General features: G+C 35.9%; 1 protein-coding gene across 1 annotated transcript; it reads left to right on the top strand.

Annotated features, from left to right (window-relative positions):
- Positions 1-5,196: 5,196 nt before the first annotated feature.
- On the top strand, positions 5,197-8,340 carry LOC149532269 (F-box protein At4g35930-like). Its single transcript, XM_089806080.1, has 4 exons — positions 5,197-5,983; positions 6,438-6,512; positions 7,467-7,576; positions 7,673-8,340. The coding sequence occupies exons 1-4, from the start codon at positions 5,414-5,416 to the stop codon at positions 7,920-7,922; spliced, it is 1,005 nt and encodes a 334-aa protein (XP_089662206.1). The 5' UTR covers positions 5,197-5,413; the 3' UTR covers positions 7,923-8,340.
- The last annotated feature ends 8,902 nt before the right edge of the window (positions 8,341-17,242 follow it).

Below are 17,242 nucleotides of genomic sequence, written 5' to 3'. Positions count from 1 at the left end.
GAAAAATCACTTCTGCAAGCATGTTGGGCTCATAGATCGATCGTAGGATACTTAAAAGGATAATGGAAACAAATTAATCACATTTGGGAATGTACCTTAAGAAAAATTTGGCTAAGCAGATTTTTCCCTATAGAGTACTCCATTCTTAGTTTTTCGAAACTTGGTGAAAAATGGGAAAGTAAGTCTATAATAAAGGAAAGTTACCATTGGGCCAACAAGAATAGTGAAAAGACATGGAAATTTTCATTAGAAACCCTCGCATTTACTAATCCAATAGATTTATCCTTTAATTCACTCGTGTGGTGCAAATCTTGAAGATTAATGGGTGGATTGGGATTTCTATACAGAGATGAACATAACGGATTTTCAAACTACCTCTTTCTTATTTGAACTATTATGTTGTTGAATTGAATAGTGATTTCAAAATTCTCATAGTTGCAAAGCTCTACTCTCTGTGCTATTTTTAGTTTTAAGATTTTCAATTCATCTCTACCTCAGATAAGATGGCAACAAGATTCACTAGATTCGATGGATTGAATGGGATTAAGTTAACATTGCAGAATGTTACAGACACCTCACTCTGTTTCTTTGACATGCAAGATTTCCAAAGGAGTTTGAGGATGGAGCCAATCCACCCAATAATAGAGAAACTCCAAGGAAGTGGACTAGTAGAAGCAGCCAAGTTCCTAGTGGCAGTTCAAGCTCCCGAGCTGATCGTTGTATCTATTAAACATTATAATCCGGACACTAAACAATTTTTGTTGCCGAATCATACAATTTTGATCTCAATTGACCGACAAACTGTAGTCAATTGCTTTAGAATTCCAGACTAAGAAGAATTGTCCGAATTGACCATAGGAGGAGCCATGTCTGAGTTCTCCTTGAAAAAGATGATGTGGCAGAAGGAAATTATGAGGTCTTGGTTCCAAAAGCCACGAGGAGCTAAGAGTAAGGTTCCTAAGACCCTTTTCGACACTGATCTCAAGCTTGAGATAGTGGACATTCTAGTTCTTTTGCACCAATTAAAAGGTGAGGTAGAAGCGCTCAATTTCGTAGAACAATATTTCTTTTTAGTGCAAATCATCTGTTCAGACACACATTATGTTGATTGGGCATATGAGGTAAGTGAGCATCTGTCCAGAGCTCTCAGTGCTGCAAAGTTCTACAATACCTTCTACATGTCTTCTTTCCTGATTTATATGTTGGCTTCTCTACAATTGTGGTTGGGCCTTCCCAGAATAGAGAATTTCCCTGATGATGTGAAAGGTTATGAATTTTATCCATGCTTGCAGCTACATAATAGTTATGCAAAATATGTCAGAGTTAATGATTCGTTTGCAATGAGGATTTGCAGGGAACTCCAAGGATGCCTGGAGAGGAGGTTCAGCCCAAAAGCAATGGTGACCATCAGTCAGTTTGGTAGCTACTTTATTCAATTCTCATCCTTTTCGTATTTGTGTCTTGCAGCTTTCAACAGATTTCCTCTAAAGCTGCCTAGATACCCAAGCGACATGATCGTGCTAATTGAAATCGTGAGACAAGCTATCTAGTTGAATGTGCTGAGTGCCAGTTTAAGGAAGAAGGGATATGAATTCCCCATGAAGGTCAAGGCTTACAGTTGTGATTCTTGGTCTGATGCCAAAAACATGCTCAAGGCATTCGAGAACAAGTACAAATTGGAAGAATACGAGGTTGTGAGGCCCATGTTTGACCCAAATGGATATGCGAGAGAGGTGCTTCAAATTGGGAGTGTGATCAAGCATGTCACCACTCTAGAGGATTATTGCGCAACTTGCAAGGATGAGTTGGAGAGCCCAGATCATGCTTTCACCAGGCTCACAGTAGAACAAATAAGGACATATGGTGTTGATCTCAATGTCGAAGGATTGGAGGATGATGGTCAGAATATGTATAACAATACATATTTGACCAAATTAAGAGGAATCCTTATCAGTTCCTAGCCATACGTGGATGTGGAGGAGAATCTTGATATCATGGTGGCTAGGATCATCAAAAGAACTGGGAAATGGGTTGAGTGTACAACCAGGAAGAGTCGAAGCAAGGGTGCAACCACTCAAGCTTCTCCAGCAGCTACAACGTCGACTTCATCTCATAGTGCTACAGTGGGTGTGACCATAGCTTCCACCCAAGGACCAACTCAACCTGCATGCAAAGGTGATCAACCTTTAGACAAAAATGTCCTTATAGCCCAGACTTGTCATGATGGTTCCTTGCTAGTCATAGGGACCCAGACTGGTGCTGAAGAGAAGAAAGCGGAGGAACCAAAGGAGAGTGCTTCTACTTTGGTACCTTTCCCACATACTACTCTAGTACCTTCTCCTCACACTACCCTTGTTCCTTCTCCGCATACCACCCCAATTCCATCTCCTCATCATAGCCCCGTGCCATCAGCAAATGCTTCACTTTTGAAGTTAGGTGGTTCCCCTATACATATAGTAGACCTAGCGGATGGAAAGAGTAGCAACAATGAGTCCACCGATTCAGATGAAGAAACAAAGAAGATTTTAGAAATGGAGAAGGGCCAAACTTCTTCCAGACTCATCTCAAAGGATTGAAAGAATCCTTTCTCTTCAATTGCTATAACCATGACTCTAGTAAAGAAGAAAATGTTCAGCATCGAATCACTCGGAACAACTTCCAAAGTGATAGGAACTGATTCTTGGTTAGAAGATACTTTGGAAAGGAAAATAAAGAGAAAAGATGAAAGTGTTTCTACAAAAGACACTATATCTCTTGTAGTTCGTTCTAGGACTACATTAACAAAGATCAAAAAGCAAAAGACTTTGTCAATACTTGGGCAAGATCCAGAAACGGGGCACTTGACAATGGAAATAGCCAAGCCAAACAAGGGAGGGAGAATTGAGGATATGACACCTGATGATTTTACTCTGAATTCAATCGATCTTGGATAAGCCAGACATGATACAAAAGTTGGCTTGTGGAGATCAAGTAATGAAGTGATAGAAGGACAATTGGAAAGTCTCAAATTGTCAAAGATCAAGATGAAAGCAGAAATAGAAGAATTGAACAAATTTATCAGGCACCTAGTCACTCCACTAGCAACTATTTCTGGTATGTCTATAACTCTGACTCCTAGTGCAACTGAAGTGCAAGTCCTCATTTCCCAGCTCCAGGAAGATAGGCATTATGGCCAGATTGGTAGAGAATGGATTGAGAGACTTAAATCAGAAGGAGTTTCACTCATAAACCAAATTGGAAATGCTATCCTTAGATTGGAGATAGAAAAGGATAATATATTGTCCAATAGTAATACTCTGGCTGGAGAAAGGGTCAGATGTGATGACTGCATCTCCCTTTTAAAGATGATCATCCAGATGAAAGCAAAGGAAGTAGTTGAAGCAAAGATTTTGAAGAAAGGGAATGAACCTTTGTTTGAATGGCTCCAAAGTATGCAATTCAAGCTAGAAATGATCTAGGCGGTTGAGAAGGGACTCAAGGAAACAGAGAGTAAAGCAAAGAAGACTCAAGATAGGGGATTTGAGCTTATGAGGGGGCTACACACTGATTCTCAAACCAGTGTTCAAGGAAAGGATCTCATTGGAGTGGAAGTAATGAAAAGTAACTTCTCTACTTTTTTGGATAATTTGTTTATAGTGGCTTCTAGTAGTCAAAGTAGAGTTGCAGAACTCTAGAAGCTCAGTGGTTGTATACATGTGGCCGTGGAGGAGTTGTCAGAGCAGTTGGATGCTGTAAAAGAATTGGCAAGGGAACATTCAAAATGGCTCTTGAGATTCACTAATATACACGTGCCTAACCACGAAGAGCTAATCCCAATAATAGTTGCTGCTAGAGCATATAGAGCTAAAACCGAAAAGGGGGAAGAAGTCCAAATGATTCATATTATGCCCCCTTTTTGTTTTCTTTTGTAATTTTGTAATACGACAAATTGGCACCTTGACATTTGTCATCCTCAGGAGATGAACCGATTAAACTTCCATTGTAACGGTCATCTCGAAAACTCTATATGTATGAATTGAAAAGATTAATGAAAGGTCAGCAAATTTTTGGTGTGAAGTACTTTTTGTTGCAGAGACAATTGAATGGTATTTTATATCAATCATTTTCTGTTCCAGTGAATGATATAGTTAGTTTACGTTTTCTCTTTCGCTCGAATTGAAACTAGGGAGAAACAGAGTTTTACCTCCCCTGTTTTGAGGCAACAAATGAGCATAATAGGTGCTATTATTGTTCATTTAAAGAGAAATCATTCCAGTGTTTTCAATTTATTAATCACGGTTTAGATTTGAGTTCGCTAGTTTAGTATTCATTATTGTTCAGACAAGTTTTATGAATTCATAAGATGTGTGAGTGCATAAAACCATTTTTGTGTTGGGAAACTTCTATTTGCCTGAGTTAGATTCTGTTCAGGTCTAGCTTGGTTATACCTCTATTGTTCTCAGGTTAAGAACATACCCCAAAGTAGTTTAGGAAGAAAACATAATTCATTGCAAATCTATTTTAGGGAGTTGTACCTACCAATTCAGAGGAAAGCTAAAACATCCATAAGTAGCTTTCCAACTGTTTGTGATTAGATGTTGTTCTGAATTGGGCATTAAAGAGTAATGATCTGAAAGAACAAATCTGTTTACTAACAAGCCCAAGTCTTCTACGAAGGATGGTAGACATGACATCCCTTAACCTACCAAACAGGGCCTCCATCACATGGTTTGTGTTCAAAACCCTAGAAGCAAGGAACGAGAGAAACTCTCCAAAGCCATTTTTATATAGTCCAACATTGACTATTTAGTAATTTCACATTACATGGAAACTCTCTAGTTTAATCCATCGAAGAATATGTCTTGACATAAATATCAAAAATATCAATAAAAAATGACCCACTCAAACCTTGTCAAAACAATAAACTTAAGAATAGATTATTTAAATTTTATGAAAAAATAATAAAAATGGCTCACACGGCGCACATTTCGTAAAAAATGGGACCCATAGCGATTCAGATCGGGAGGGAATGGGACGGTCAAGATTTATTCCAAGGTGTCAGGGTTGAACTCCCACGTCCGTACATCTGCAAATCGAGCCAATTAAGGCACTCGTATTTCGGAATGGCGGCAAAATAAAAAAAACTGTATTCGGAGCACACGGACGCATAAATTTCGGGCTTGTTATAAATTCGGAAAAGACGTGGTAAGAGAAAGGAAAGTGCCAGCGCCAGCGTTGGAAAAAAACCCATTTTCCCACTTCGAAATATACACACTATTTAAGCGGGAGGTAATTTGAGTTATACATTGTTTCATATGTTAAAAAATGGCGCCTTTTTTTCTGGCGGATTCATTGTTTTCAAGCTGTTTTGAGATCAGTGAGATAAGCGTTCGAAACCCAGCGATGCGATTGTCCGCCCTGTGAAAAACAATTCATGATGCAGGAGAACAGGTCCAGGGATCAAATCACAGCGCTGCCAACCGTCCCTCAAAATGATCAGCCCCGAAAGCCTGAAAACTTTATTGGGTTTATCGGCATGGAGGAATGGCGAGCTGTAAGAAAACCTAAAAAAGGCTCTTCTTCTTCTTCTTCCTCTGGATTTTATTTACCTTGTGGCAGAAAAAGAGAGGCTTCAAGGATGAGGCATAGTAATAATGGTAACAACAACAGCAAGTATTTGAAGCCCGGCGCTCTTGCACAGCTAAGGGATGCGCGCATTAATACTAGGGCTTCTTCGTGCACAGCCATCGGGAGGAAAAGGGTTTTGGTTGTCGATTATGCTAAGATTAATGGCAGTAATAACAGTGCAGGGAAGCAGGGAGCCGCAAATGCGGCAGCAACAGGCGATGAAAGTAAAGTACATTTGGCGTCCCCTCAGAAGAAAATGTTCTTCTTCCCCAGTAATCATTCTACCCCTGTTACGCCGAAGACCCCCACGCCTCAAGATGAAGCCCAAGATTCCCAGGTTGAATCTCGTCTGGAGTCCCTGCCAGTCGACCTATTGGTAACGCTTTGAGTTGTTTTTTAGTAAAATTTTATTTGGTTTACTTTCATATGTCCGTCCATGTAGGTTTTCTCCACAATTTGGATAAGTTTTTGACATTTCCATAGCAAAATCATGAAAGAAACTGCCCTTCTTGGGATTTTTTTTCTGTTGTTTTTCTTGATCCAATTTTGATGATTTTGGTGATTCCGGTCGCATCGAGATGTAAAATGAAATTCAAGTCCGCTTTAAGTATTCTAATTTTTTCTCCCCCGATTTGAGTGAAACTTGTCTCGAGCTAGCGTCTGGATTAAGCTTATTTTTTTGTTTAATCTTTTTTCTGTAGTACCCTATGCAGTGTTTCGCTATTTCTGCTTTAGATATAGTTTATTTTGCATTTTTAGTTCCTTCGAAAATGTAATAATATGTTTGGTATAGAGCATGCACTGAGGACGTTATGCATTGCGATTTGCAGCTCAGGATTCTTTGCTTATTGCATCATGATCAACTTAAAACGGTGTTTCACGTTTCTCAGCGTCTTCGAAAAGTGGTAAATACCTTGATTTTTTTCTGCATTTTCACAGAGATCAAATGCCATGTATCTTTTTCTGCGTCTTTAGAGAATCAAATATCATTTATCTTTATCAACTTAGGGGCTCCCTGTTTTTACTCTGAATATTGTGCGGTTCCAAGAAAATAAGGGCTTCATAGCACTTCATGTTTCTCACTGTTTTAGATCCCATTTTGTCTCATGGACTGAAATGTATCTTCCAAAAGCTTGATGTATTGTTATTTGCTGTCTGTAGGACTCTTCTGCATAAAGAGAATACAATCGGGTTAAACATTTATTTGATGCTTTTTATACTGTTTGTGCACTGGCAAAGAAATTCATGGTTTTATTATTGCTATCTACCAAAATGTTTGGATCCTGCTGTTATCTTCAAGCAAAAGCTAAGTTCTGATTTTTGGTAGTGCCCTACATCTATCTAGGAATGAAAGCACAGCACATGCTGCATTGTATTGCGAGTCTTGTTGGTTCAATCTTGTCTGTGATTTTTATTAGGATTTGGGTTTGTTTCAAACCTGTATGTAACTTCTGTACTTTTCAATGGTAGCAGCGAAGTTTTTCTTGCTCCGGCTGAACCAATTAAAACACGATATTTATCTTGGTATTTTCATTCAAGTCCATTGATTCTCAAAATGCAATTCAATAGCAAATTTTGTTCACATCCTCATATTTATTAGTCATATGTGACAACTAATATTAGAGTTCGTGACTGCTTTCATTATTTTTAGTGTTGTTTTTGGCTTCACATGAAATAAAGTTTCCTTATTATTATTATTGTTATTGTTACTTGAGTACTAGCAAGATCAGTGCATTTAAGATGGCTTTCTTTTCATTCAGTCTTTCATCTAACTTATCAGTAGAAGTGAGTTTTCCATACATGCTTGTTTTGCTTTGGATGCTGTTAGTAAGGTTGGGCTTTTCTTCAACTTTCTGCAGGCTCTAGTTGCTAGACAGTGCTATTTCAACTACACAACACCGGATAGATCACGACAAGAACTGCTTAGGTTGACAACTCCACGTCCTGATGAACATTGGCCATTTTTAGAGTGAGAATCTTGAAGCCTGATTACAATGCTCAGTTATTCAATTGCAAAAATGTATTGGTGCAATTTTTTAATTCTGACAATATTCTTCTGTGTCAGTGGAGTTGGTTTTACAAAATGTCCAGTAACTCCAAAGGCTCCTAGGCATAACCAGCGTCCTCCATTGCGCCTTTCACTTGCAGAAATGAGGCAGATATCAGCTTCCCTCTTCCAAGGACCATCTTCTCGACTCTATCGCACTAAGCCACCTGGTTTGCCACGCCCAAGTTCCAGATATTTACCTTCTCACAGGGTATTATTTAACGAGGATGAGTTATGCCAAGCAGTTTCCCAGAATACCCTCCGTTGAGCAGATCAACATTCCACATGCAACTATGCCCACTTTGCCCTTTTTTTTCCTTTCTATTTTTGGTACAAGCGATGAGTTTTTCTTTTTTTTTGTGGAGAATTCTCACTTCGCGTGAGATGTCATGTATAGTTAAAAAGTTTTTTAGTGCAAGCAATTCTACTTCAGGTTGCAACAAAGTCTCTTTGTTTGCATCCAGATAGGTAAATATATAAGGAGTTGCCTAAACAAAACACAAGTCTTAGGTTGGGGGTCAGATTTTGTTATACTGCAGTTGCAGATGCTGGCTACTAGAATAATGAGACTACTGCATTCTATACTCTGTAATCTTGGAGTGCATAAGAGTGATGTCTAAGTTTTCAATGTAAATAAGTATTGAAAAGCGTTGATATATTTATGACACCATGAGAAAAATTGCTTAGATTTTGTTGTCAAAGCTTTCTAGTTTTCAATTTATGTACCCTTGAAAAGTTGAAACCTTTGATGGCTCATTTGTATAAATTTATCTAGCAAGGTTCAACTGTGTACATTGCAGTAAGTTTAGGGCTTTTGCAAACTTTTCAAGTCATCGTGAATTTTGTTTAGGCCTAGATTCACAAGGCAGGGATAGGATGCTTTCTCCATTTAAAAAAAAACAATTGAAGCATGTTTTAACAAGCCTTTTTTTTTTAACTTGAAAAGCCTTTTTAAATTTGAAATTATGCAGTAGAGTTAGGATTAATGTAAAGAATTTCAAAACTGAAAATCAGTAAAATAAAGCTTCGCTTGGTTATCACCCTTTCAGATGTCGCATGTGTGCATGAAATTTTTTATGATGAATTGTGAATGCTAACAATCTACCCATGGGCCCATTTATTGTGTTATTTGATTACAGGCACCTATTTTCAAAATTGATCGTATTCCAAATGTACTTATATAAAACTGATTGCATGAACCTTTGCTGAGCATCACTTGCTATTTTCAACATTCCCACCTAGCCAAATATCTTTTGGCTAATTTGTTTAAGATTCAATCTTCGCCTACAAAACCCAAGCTTGTCTTCTAATGGTGCTTTTGTCAATACATTTGTTCCAATCTCCTCTGCTACACAGTATTCCATTTTTTATTATGTTTTCTACGTCGTGAAGAAAATGATACACCAATATGCCTTAAATTAGCAATACAACTAAACTATTATTGCATTTCAGCATGGTTGACTGGGTTTAAACCCAAGCAGTTATTTGTTCAATTTTTTTTGTGGTTTTATAACATGATATGTACTCTGCTCAACATTTGACGAACTGTTGCTCATTTCATTTTTGTCCGAAAAACTACACAAGCACATTAATTGAAGCAGTAACTTGATGTCGGTCCGTAATCGTTAACATTCCCTGTCCAGTCTTTTCAATAATATTGCATAAGCTCTGTTGATTTATCCTAGCTCGTAAACTATTGTTCACATATTTTAAAAAACTTTCTTTACTGCTTTGCTCAATGCCCGTGGTCCAGGGTTGTTGCTTAAAAATTGGCTTACAACGCTTGGTGCATGCTATATATGTTGAGCATGTTGAAACCATTCCATACGAAAAGTTGCGCTCATGCCATTTTCTTCCTGCAGCTTTTGGGTACGTTACCCTGGTTTGGATTTTATCCGTCTTAAAACTTCTATGGTAATTTCTCAATGTATACGTTACATATATAATTTTGTTTCTTCAGTCTGTTAAAATTTGAATGTTATGAAATAGTGAAGCTCATTATAGCAAGTTATTCCAAATTCGGCACCAGTCCAAGTCCAAACGAATCTAACCATTTCAAAGTATTGTTTATTGCAATAGCCTTCATTAATATATGCTTTTAATTTAGTGAAATTACTGCAGTATTGAAGATGTTCATTTTGTATGCAACTGCGAAAAGCTTCAAAGCTTTCATGATAAGGATTGCATTAACTTGTTTAATAACTTCTGTGTTCCCCGGATAGAGGGCCTAGTTGCTGCCATTTTAACTTCATGAACGCAAAGCTTCTGAATAGTATGTTGAAAATTTACAGATTTTATAGGAAATAACAGAGATATTTTCCACAGCAAGTCAAATTATGATATTGCTATTAGGATTTAAGTGTGTAGTTTTAGAGTCAAACTCATTGACTCATGTATCATGAGTAGTGATTCACACATGAATCCATTGCTCTCGAGAATAAATGGAATACTTAGCATTCATTGGATCTAGGTGATGATCACAAAGGTGAAGCACCAAGACTTCCTAGGAGGTCACCCATCCCAGTACTACTTCAGCTTGAGCTTGCTTAACTACGAAGTTTTCTCCATGGATAAATCCATCATGCTTGCAACTCCATTTCCAAAACCTTCACCAAGTGTTATGCTATATGAACCATTCATTTGAAAGCCCCTTGAGATCATCAATTGATAAATATGAGATATTTTCAACAAGTCAAATTGTGATATTGCTATTAGGATTTAGTTGTATAGTTTTTGAGTCAACCTCATTGACTCATTATTGGGTTTTTTGTGACTTGTGCATAGAGGTCAAAAGGTGTTTCATTTTTAACAACAAAGCATCAAGTTCTCTTTGATAAGGAAGTTTAGCAACTTGAGGAGATCCATGGCATTCAACAAGGGAAGTCTAAAATTTGATGGAGACAACTATGATAGTTGGAAGCATAATGATTTGCATGGGGATTGACTATTGGTTGATTTGTGATATTGCTATTAATGATATAATTGTATAGTTTTTTGAGTCAAACTCATTGACTCACATATCATGAGTAGTGATTCACACATGAATCCATCTCTCATGAGAATAAATGGAATACTTAGCACTCATAGGGTCTAGGTGATGCTCACAGAGATGAAGCATCGGGACTTCCCAAGAGGTCACCCATCCCAGTACTACTTCGGCTTAAGCGCTCTTAACTACACAATTTCCTCCATGGTTAAACACACTCTTTCCTTGCAACCCCATTTGCAAAACCTTCACCAAGTGTTGTGCCTTATGAACCATTCATTAGAAAGCCCCTTAAGCTCATCAATTGATAAGTAGGAGATAATTTCCACAACAAGTCAAATTGTGATATTGCTATTAGGGTTTAATTGTGTAGTTTTTGAGTCAAACTCATTGACTCATTATTGTGTTTTTTGTAAGTAACTTGTGCATAGAGGTCCAAAGGTGTTCATTTGAAGGTATCGATCATACAAATTCACATGTCCCCATAAACATATGGTACAACCACCAAAAACAATTGCATGTGCACACAAATGTTCAAAAGTGGTCATGCCTCAATAAACATGTGCTACAACCACCAAAAATACAACTCTTCTCATATATGTTCCTCAAAAAAAGTTTAAATCAATGCCTATGCTTAAATGCTTCAATATGACAACCAAAAAAATGGGTGACTGTTGATAGATGTGCAATATTTTAGTAGAGTTCTTATTGTAAAGAAATTCATTGGGGGGGTTGGCTTGCGAACAATTATTGTACCATCTCTACTATGTTGCCTTTTGGTTGTTCATATCATTTTTTAACAACCATTTGAAAGTCTTCTAATGTATGAGCATCTTGGGTGTAAGAGCAATCTTGCATAAACCAAACAAATTTCATTTCAATTGTTTGAATAAGGGCTGTCTTAATGTAGAGTTATTGTTTGTGGAGGCTTGCTACTCAGTAAGTTAGCCATACAAGTTCAGAATGTCCTAATTTCAGATGTGGAGGTTCATCTCAGTCATATTAGCTTGTTAATTGAGGCTCAATGCCCAAAAAATCGACGGATGGGTGCTTGTGCGGATCCAAGCTTGTAGATCAACAATTGAGGACTCTAAAAAGTTGTTATAATAGCCAATCACAACAACACTTCGAAAGTTATGGCCTTTCAAAGTTGGGTCAACAAAAACTTCCAAAATAAATGTCAAAGGTGTATTTGGCAGACTCTATATGTATTGTCAAGGTTTGTCGGCCCTAGGTATTAAGTTGAGTGTTTAGAACCTTCCCGGAAGACATAAAATTGCCTATTTAAGAAATGTCTGTACGTTGTCTAGGACAATTGTGGGTGATAGTTCACAACTTTGTCTTGCAAATTATTGTAATGAAGGCACCCATGTGGGTTAGCATATTGTAATTCTTAATTTTGTAATTCCGCATTTGAAGCAATAATAAGAAGCCCATATTTTGTTCTCGCAAATTGCTATTATTTCTCTGTTTATGTTATGTGTTTGTGGTATTAAGGGGAGTACCCTTCACGAAAAATTGACGGATGGGCGCTTGCGTGGATCCAAGATTATAGATCAGAAGCTGAAGATTTCAAAAATTGGTTATGATAGCCAATTGTAGCAATGCTTCAAAAGTTATGACCTTCTGAAGTTGGGCTGACCAAAACTTACAAAATAAATGTCAAAGGTGTATTTGGCTGACTCTATATGTATTATTAGGGTTTGTTGGCCTTAGGTATTAAATTTGAGTTTCTAGAACCTCTCGAGTGGCATAAAATTGTTTGTTTAAGAAATTCTCGTACATTGTCTAGGATAGCTCTGGGTGCTAATTCACAACTTTGTTTTGCAAATTATTGTAATGAAGGCGCCTATGTGGTTTAGCATATTGTAATTCTGAATCATGTAATTCCGCATTTGCGGCAATAATAAGAAGCCCATATTTTGTTCTTGCAAATTGCTGTTATTTCTCTGTTTATGTTATATGTTTGTGGTATTAAAGGGAGTACCCTTCATCATCTTGTAGTAGCTATTAGAGTTCTTATGGAGTTCATCTTCATTAGCGCTGATAAAATCCAATGTTACTCGAGAGAGGGCTTGATGGTGTTATGGGAGCTTATAATGGGTTGTGCGGTTGAGCAAGTTGGCTTGAGACATGCACATTTTTTTGATAAAGTAAATTAAATGTGTATTTTCAAAACTGACTCTTTATTGTGTTTTTGGGGTTGAATCAATGATCATAGCATTTTTGTTTTCCATTTAGTAATTATTTTAACAAAATGTATCCCTAAGATAAGACACAACATTCATTGAAAATACTTGAAACTCCCCTTTAATATTTAAGTCCTTAAACGGAAAATATAACAATTTAATTGCCTTGGAACACATGACACTTTAAATCATATACGTGTTAGTTGCATTAGCCACAAAAAAGTGATGACACATAATAAATGTTTTACTAAAATAATTTGTAAATGACATGGCTTGAGCGTCCCATCAAAGAAGAGGACACAAGTTTAAGGCTTTAGGCCAAACAAACATTTAACCGAATCAACCTATTGACAAATTAATTACCAAATTCAAAAAATTGACCATTTATCAAATCCATCAGTCCATCTCAACAAATCAATGCACACAAAGTGAATTCAACTAGTTAAAATGAAAGTGCATATCACCATGCCCTCTCAGTTGTTTCTTACAAATACATCAATTTTCTTTGTTGATTTCTTTCTATAAAACTTAAAAAAATTCTACTTAGTTCTCTATTATGTACTCAATCTACTAAAAGTTCACACTACACTTCAAATGATTCTCTTTTACATAGAGAAAACTATTGTTTTCTTTATAAGCTTTGTTAATTTATGACTTAAAACTAAATAGTTTCCAACCAAATGAATTTTATGTTTTGTGTTCATTGTATGTGAGCACTTTGTAACCACTTGAATTAGTCATTCAAGTAAATGTAACTAATAAAATGAAAAAAATTGTAGTACAATAAAATAAGAGTGGACCAAAGAGGACATGAAATCAACTATTGAAAATATAAAAAATTATGAGAGATCAAAACGAAGAATAGCGAAAAAGAAAATCTATGCCATTACACTCATCATTCAGGTAAGTAGTGCTAAACTAACCACAAAGAAAGATCCTCTTATAGCCTCCAATGTAGAAGAAGATGCATTTATTTTGGATGGTGAAAAGATATGGTTGTAGTTTGCCACAAACTTCAAATTATCATTCTTAAGGTAGAAGATGCACAAATATATCAAGCACAAACCAAACTATCAGATGGACTAGTTGTAAATGACACAATCTTGAATTGACCTTGAGGACAAAAAAAGGCCTTGATAGAGATTTAACACTAAACCTAACATTTGAAAAACGTGTGCACATTATACACAACATTGTCAAAAACTCATGATGCCACTCCAGAAAACCCTTGAAGAACATGGATTTGTGATTAAACTGGAATTCAAGATGTCAAGAACATAATGATTTAAGTGTTATCCAAAATAGGCTACCCAAGAGTTTCCTAAATCAAACCAAAGGGTTGAGAGTTGACTATTGTTTTATGTTTTGTGATTGGTGCAAGTCAAAGCATGCTAGTTTCTCTCTAGTCAAGGGTACCAAGCAATTGAAAAATAACATTTCTAGCTATCAACTAAATGTTTGCATGAAAACCCAACCGTATGCATTGAAGACTAGAAAAGTAATTTTGAATTTTTTGCGTCACTCTACCAAATTAGATTTAGGTGGTGTCTCACCAACAAATTAACACTTGTTGCTTTTTGATGGTCATGAATTCCATTTGTAACAATAACAATAATCCAAGAGCCAAACTCATTAGAGTTTGACTTGCATACACATTGAGCTCACAGTTTACACAAACTCAACTTGAACGTGTGTTTTCTTGCATTCAATTCAAAATTTAAATTTGAATGATCAAAACCTAGTTGGCTAAGTATCCCAATATCAAAATCAAGTGACTAAAATTAAAAATACTAGAGAGACATTTAAAAGGTATTGATTATTGTAAATGTCATAGTAGCATCCATGAGGGAATGCATATGTCCATTAAAATATTGATGTACTTATGAAGGACACGGATCTTAGTGACATATGCCAATTTGGTACACAAAATGATGCTTTTGGAATACAAAAATATTTTAGGTCTTTAAAGTATTAGCAATGTATAATGTGAAATGGTGATCAATGATAGACCACCACTTCACACGTACATTGGAAAGGCCCTAAATAAAACCTCTTTTGGAAACTAAGATATGATTAGTACAACTCATTTAAAGGAAAGCGTTCTAATGCAAGATCTAGATGGCAAAATTATGTATGATTTTACGGTCCTTTTCGTCTAATGTAAGAATGTAGGGATAAAATGTAATATTGTTAATGTATAGATTAGTAAAGAACTATTGATAACTTTTATATATATATATATATATATATATATATATATATATATATATCACAAATACATAAAATGATAAATTAAGTTATCGATTCATATCAAACCTTATATAATCCAAGTCATATGTATTAATGCGGCAGTATAATGTTGTCTGTCAACTTAATCATAAAAACAAACTTTGATTAGTCACGCCGATAGATGTGACTCAAATATGAGTCACGACTATTGGTTGTGACTCTTGTTTTTATAAGAGACTGTCGTATATATATGAACTTTCCCACCCTGTTTCTGATATACAATGAACACAAAATTAATAAAGTCTTCAAGTAATTTTAGAGCAGGAGATACTCATTATCGATGTGCAGAATATATTATATTGTAGAGAGTTTTTAATACCAGTTTCAGTCCAATATTATCTTGAACAGTTATCCTGTATAATAAAAGTCTTTAGTCGGATACTTTAACATGGTATCAGAGCAATTTTAAAACGAGTATCCTGATATCAAACTACAATTATCTAGGTTATAGAAGCATTAGATATTATTAATAAAATGGTGAATGGTATGAGGCTTGAAGACAAGCTAGAAGGTGATTTAGATTTTGTAGGTTGGAAACTACGTCTGAAACTTATACTTAAAGAACATGGTTTAAATAAGTTTATTGAGAAATCTAACCCATCACCGAAAGGAAAAGACGAAATAGAAAAATGGGAGAGTTACAACAATAAGGCTATGAAAATTATCGTGGATGGTGTTAAAACTCATCTACTTCCTGTAATCTTAGAACTAGACACTGCACATTAGATGTACAATGCTCTTGAAAATATGTTTTAGATAAACAATACTATTCGGATCATTACATTAAAGGACATAATGTCAAACATTAAAATGAATAAAGGAGAGAAAATTTCCTCCTACTTTATGAGAATAATTGATCTTTGAAATCAACTTTCTTCCATAGGACACATCTGTGATGGAAAGGAATTAACAATAATGGCTCTAAAAGGTCTTCCATCATCATGGGATACCTTCAAACAAGGGGTATGCTCTAGGTCAAAATTATCTAAATTTGAAAGACTTAAAGCTGACTGTATACAAGAAGAGTGTATGCAAGTAGCTCGAGGTCAAAATGTTTCCTCCTCAAAAGAAGAGTTGCAAGTTCTCTCTACTCAAGTAAATAAGAAGAAAAGAAAATTCAAAGGAAGGAAAAAGCACACCGATTTCTCCAAAATGCAATGTTATAGGTGTGATAAATTTGGACATCCAACATCTAGATGTCTTGATAGAATTAAGTCACAAGCTTCATTTGCAACCACTCAAAACTCTAATGAAAATTATGAACACAATGCCTTCTATTCAACACTCTCCAGTGAAGCATCAAACAGATCAAGTACTTGGGTAATTGATAGCGGAGCCTCTCAACATATCATAGGTTTTAAAGGATAGTTAGACTCTCTACAAGAAGACTATGTTGATGAAGTAACCATTGGAGATGATACAAGCTACCCCGTAATGGGAATAGGAACATGTACTATTCATTTGAAATCAATGAATACAATTGAACTTACTAAGGTATTATATGTACTTGACATAAAAAGAAACTTGCTCTCTATCTTTGCTCTTGAAGATGAAGGACTCAAAATTACATTTATGGAAGGAAAGGTCTTAGCTTGGCCTAAGAATTCTAACATAAAAAATGCATACAAAATTGGCTCTAGACATGGATGTCTTTTTCAAATTAACTCTCTCTCTCATTCAACCCTAATTCATGATTCTTTTAGAGAAAATGAAATCTAGCACAAGAGACTAGGTCATCTTCATTTTCCAGGATTACCTTCCATAGGAAAAATGGTAACAGGTATACCTAAAATTAATCCTTACCATGAAGGAACCTGTAAAGGTTGTTCTCTAGGGAAGAATATCAAAACCACATTCCATAATAGTCAAACCAAATCCAAAGATATTCTAGAGCTTATCCATTCAAACTTATGTGGCCATATGTTAGTTCCAACTCCAAGAGGTTCTCTATACTACATCATATTTGTGGACGATTTCTCTAGGAAGACATGGATCTATTTTCTTAAAAGTAAAGAATCTGAGGAAATCCTGACCAAATTTAAAGAGTTTAAAGCTCTTGTAGAAAACCTTTCTAGAAAGAAAATAAAAGTATTAAGAACAGACAATGGTAAAGAGTACATTTCT

Source organism: Cupressus sempervirens, chromosome 10, assembly GCF_028749045.1.
Source record: "Cupressus sempervirens isolate cs-2001-9-10 chromosome 10, ASM2874904v1, whole genome shotgun sequence".
In the NCBI taxonomy this organism is placed as follows: domain Eukaryota; kingdom Viridiplantae; phylum Streptophyta; class Pinopsida; order Cupressales; family Cupressaceae; genus Cupressus; species Cupressus sempervirens.
The sequence above is the reverse complement of the archived record's forward strand: the minus strand, read 5'-3'. Positions and strand labels throughout refer to the sequence as shown.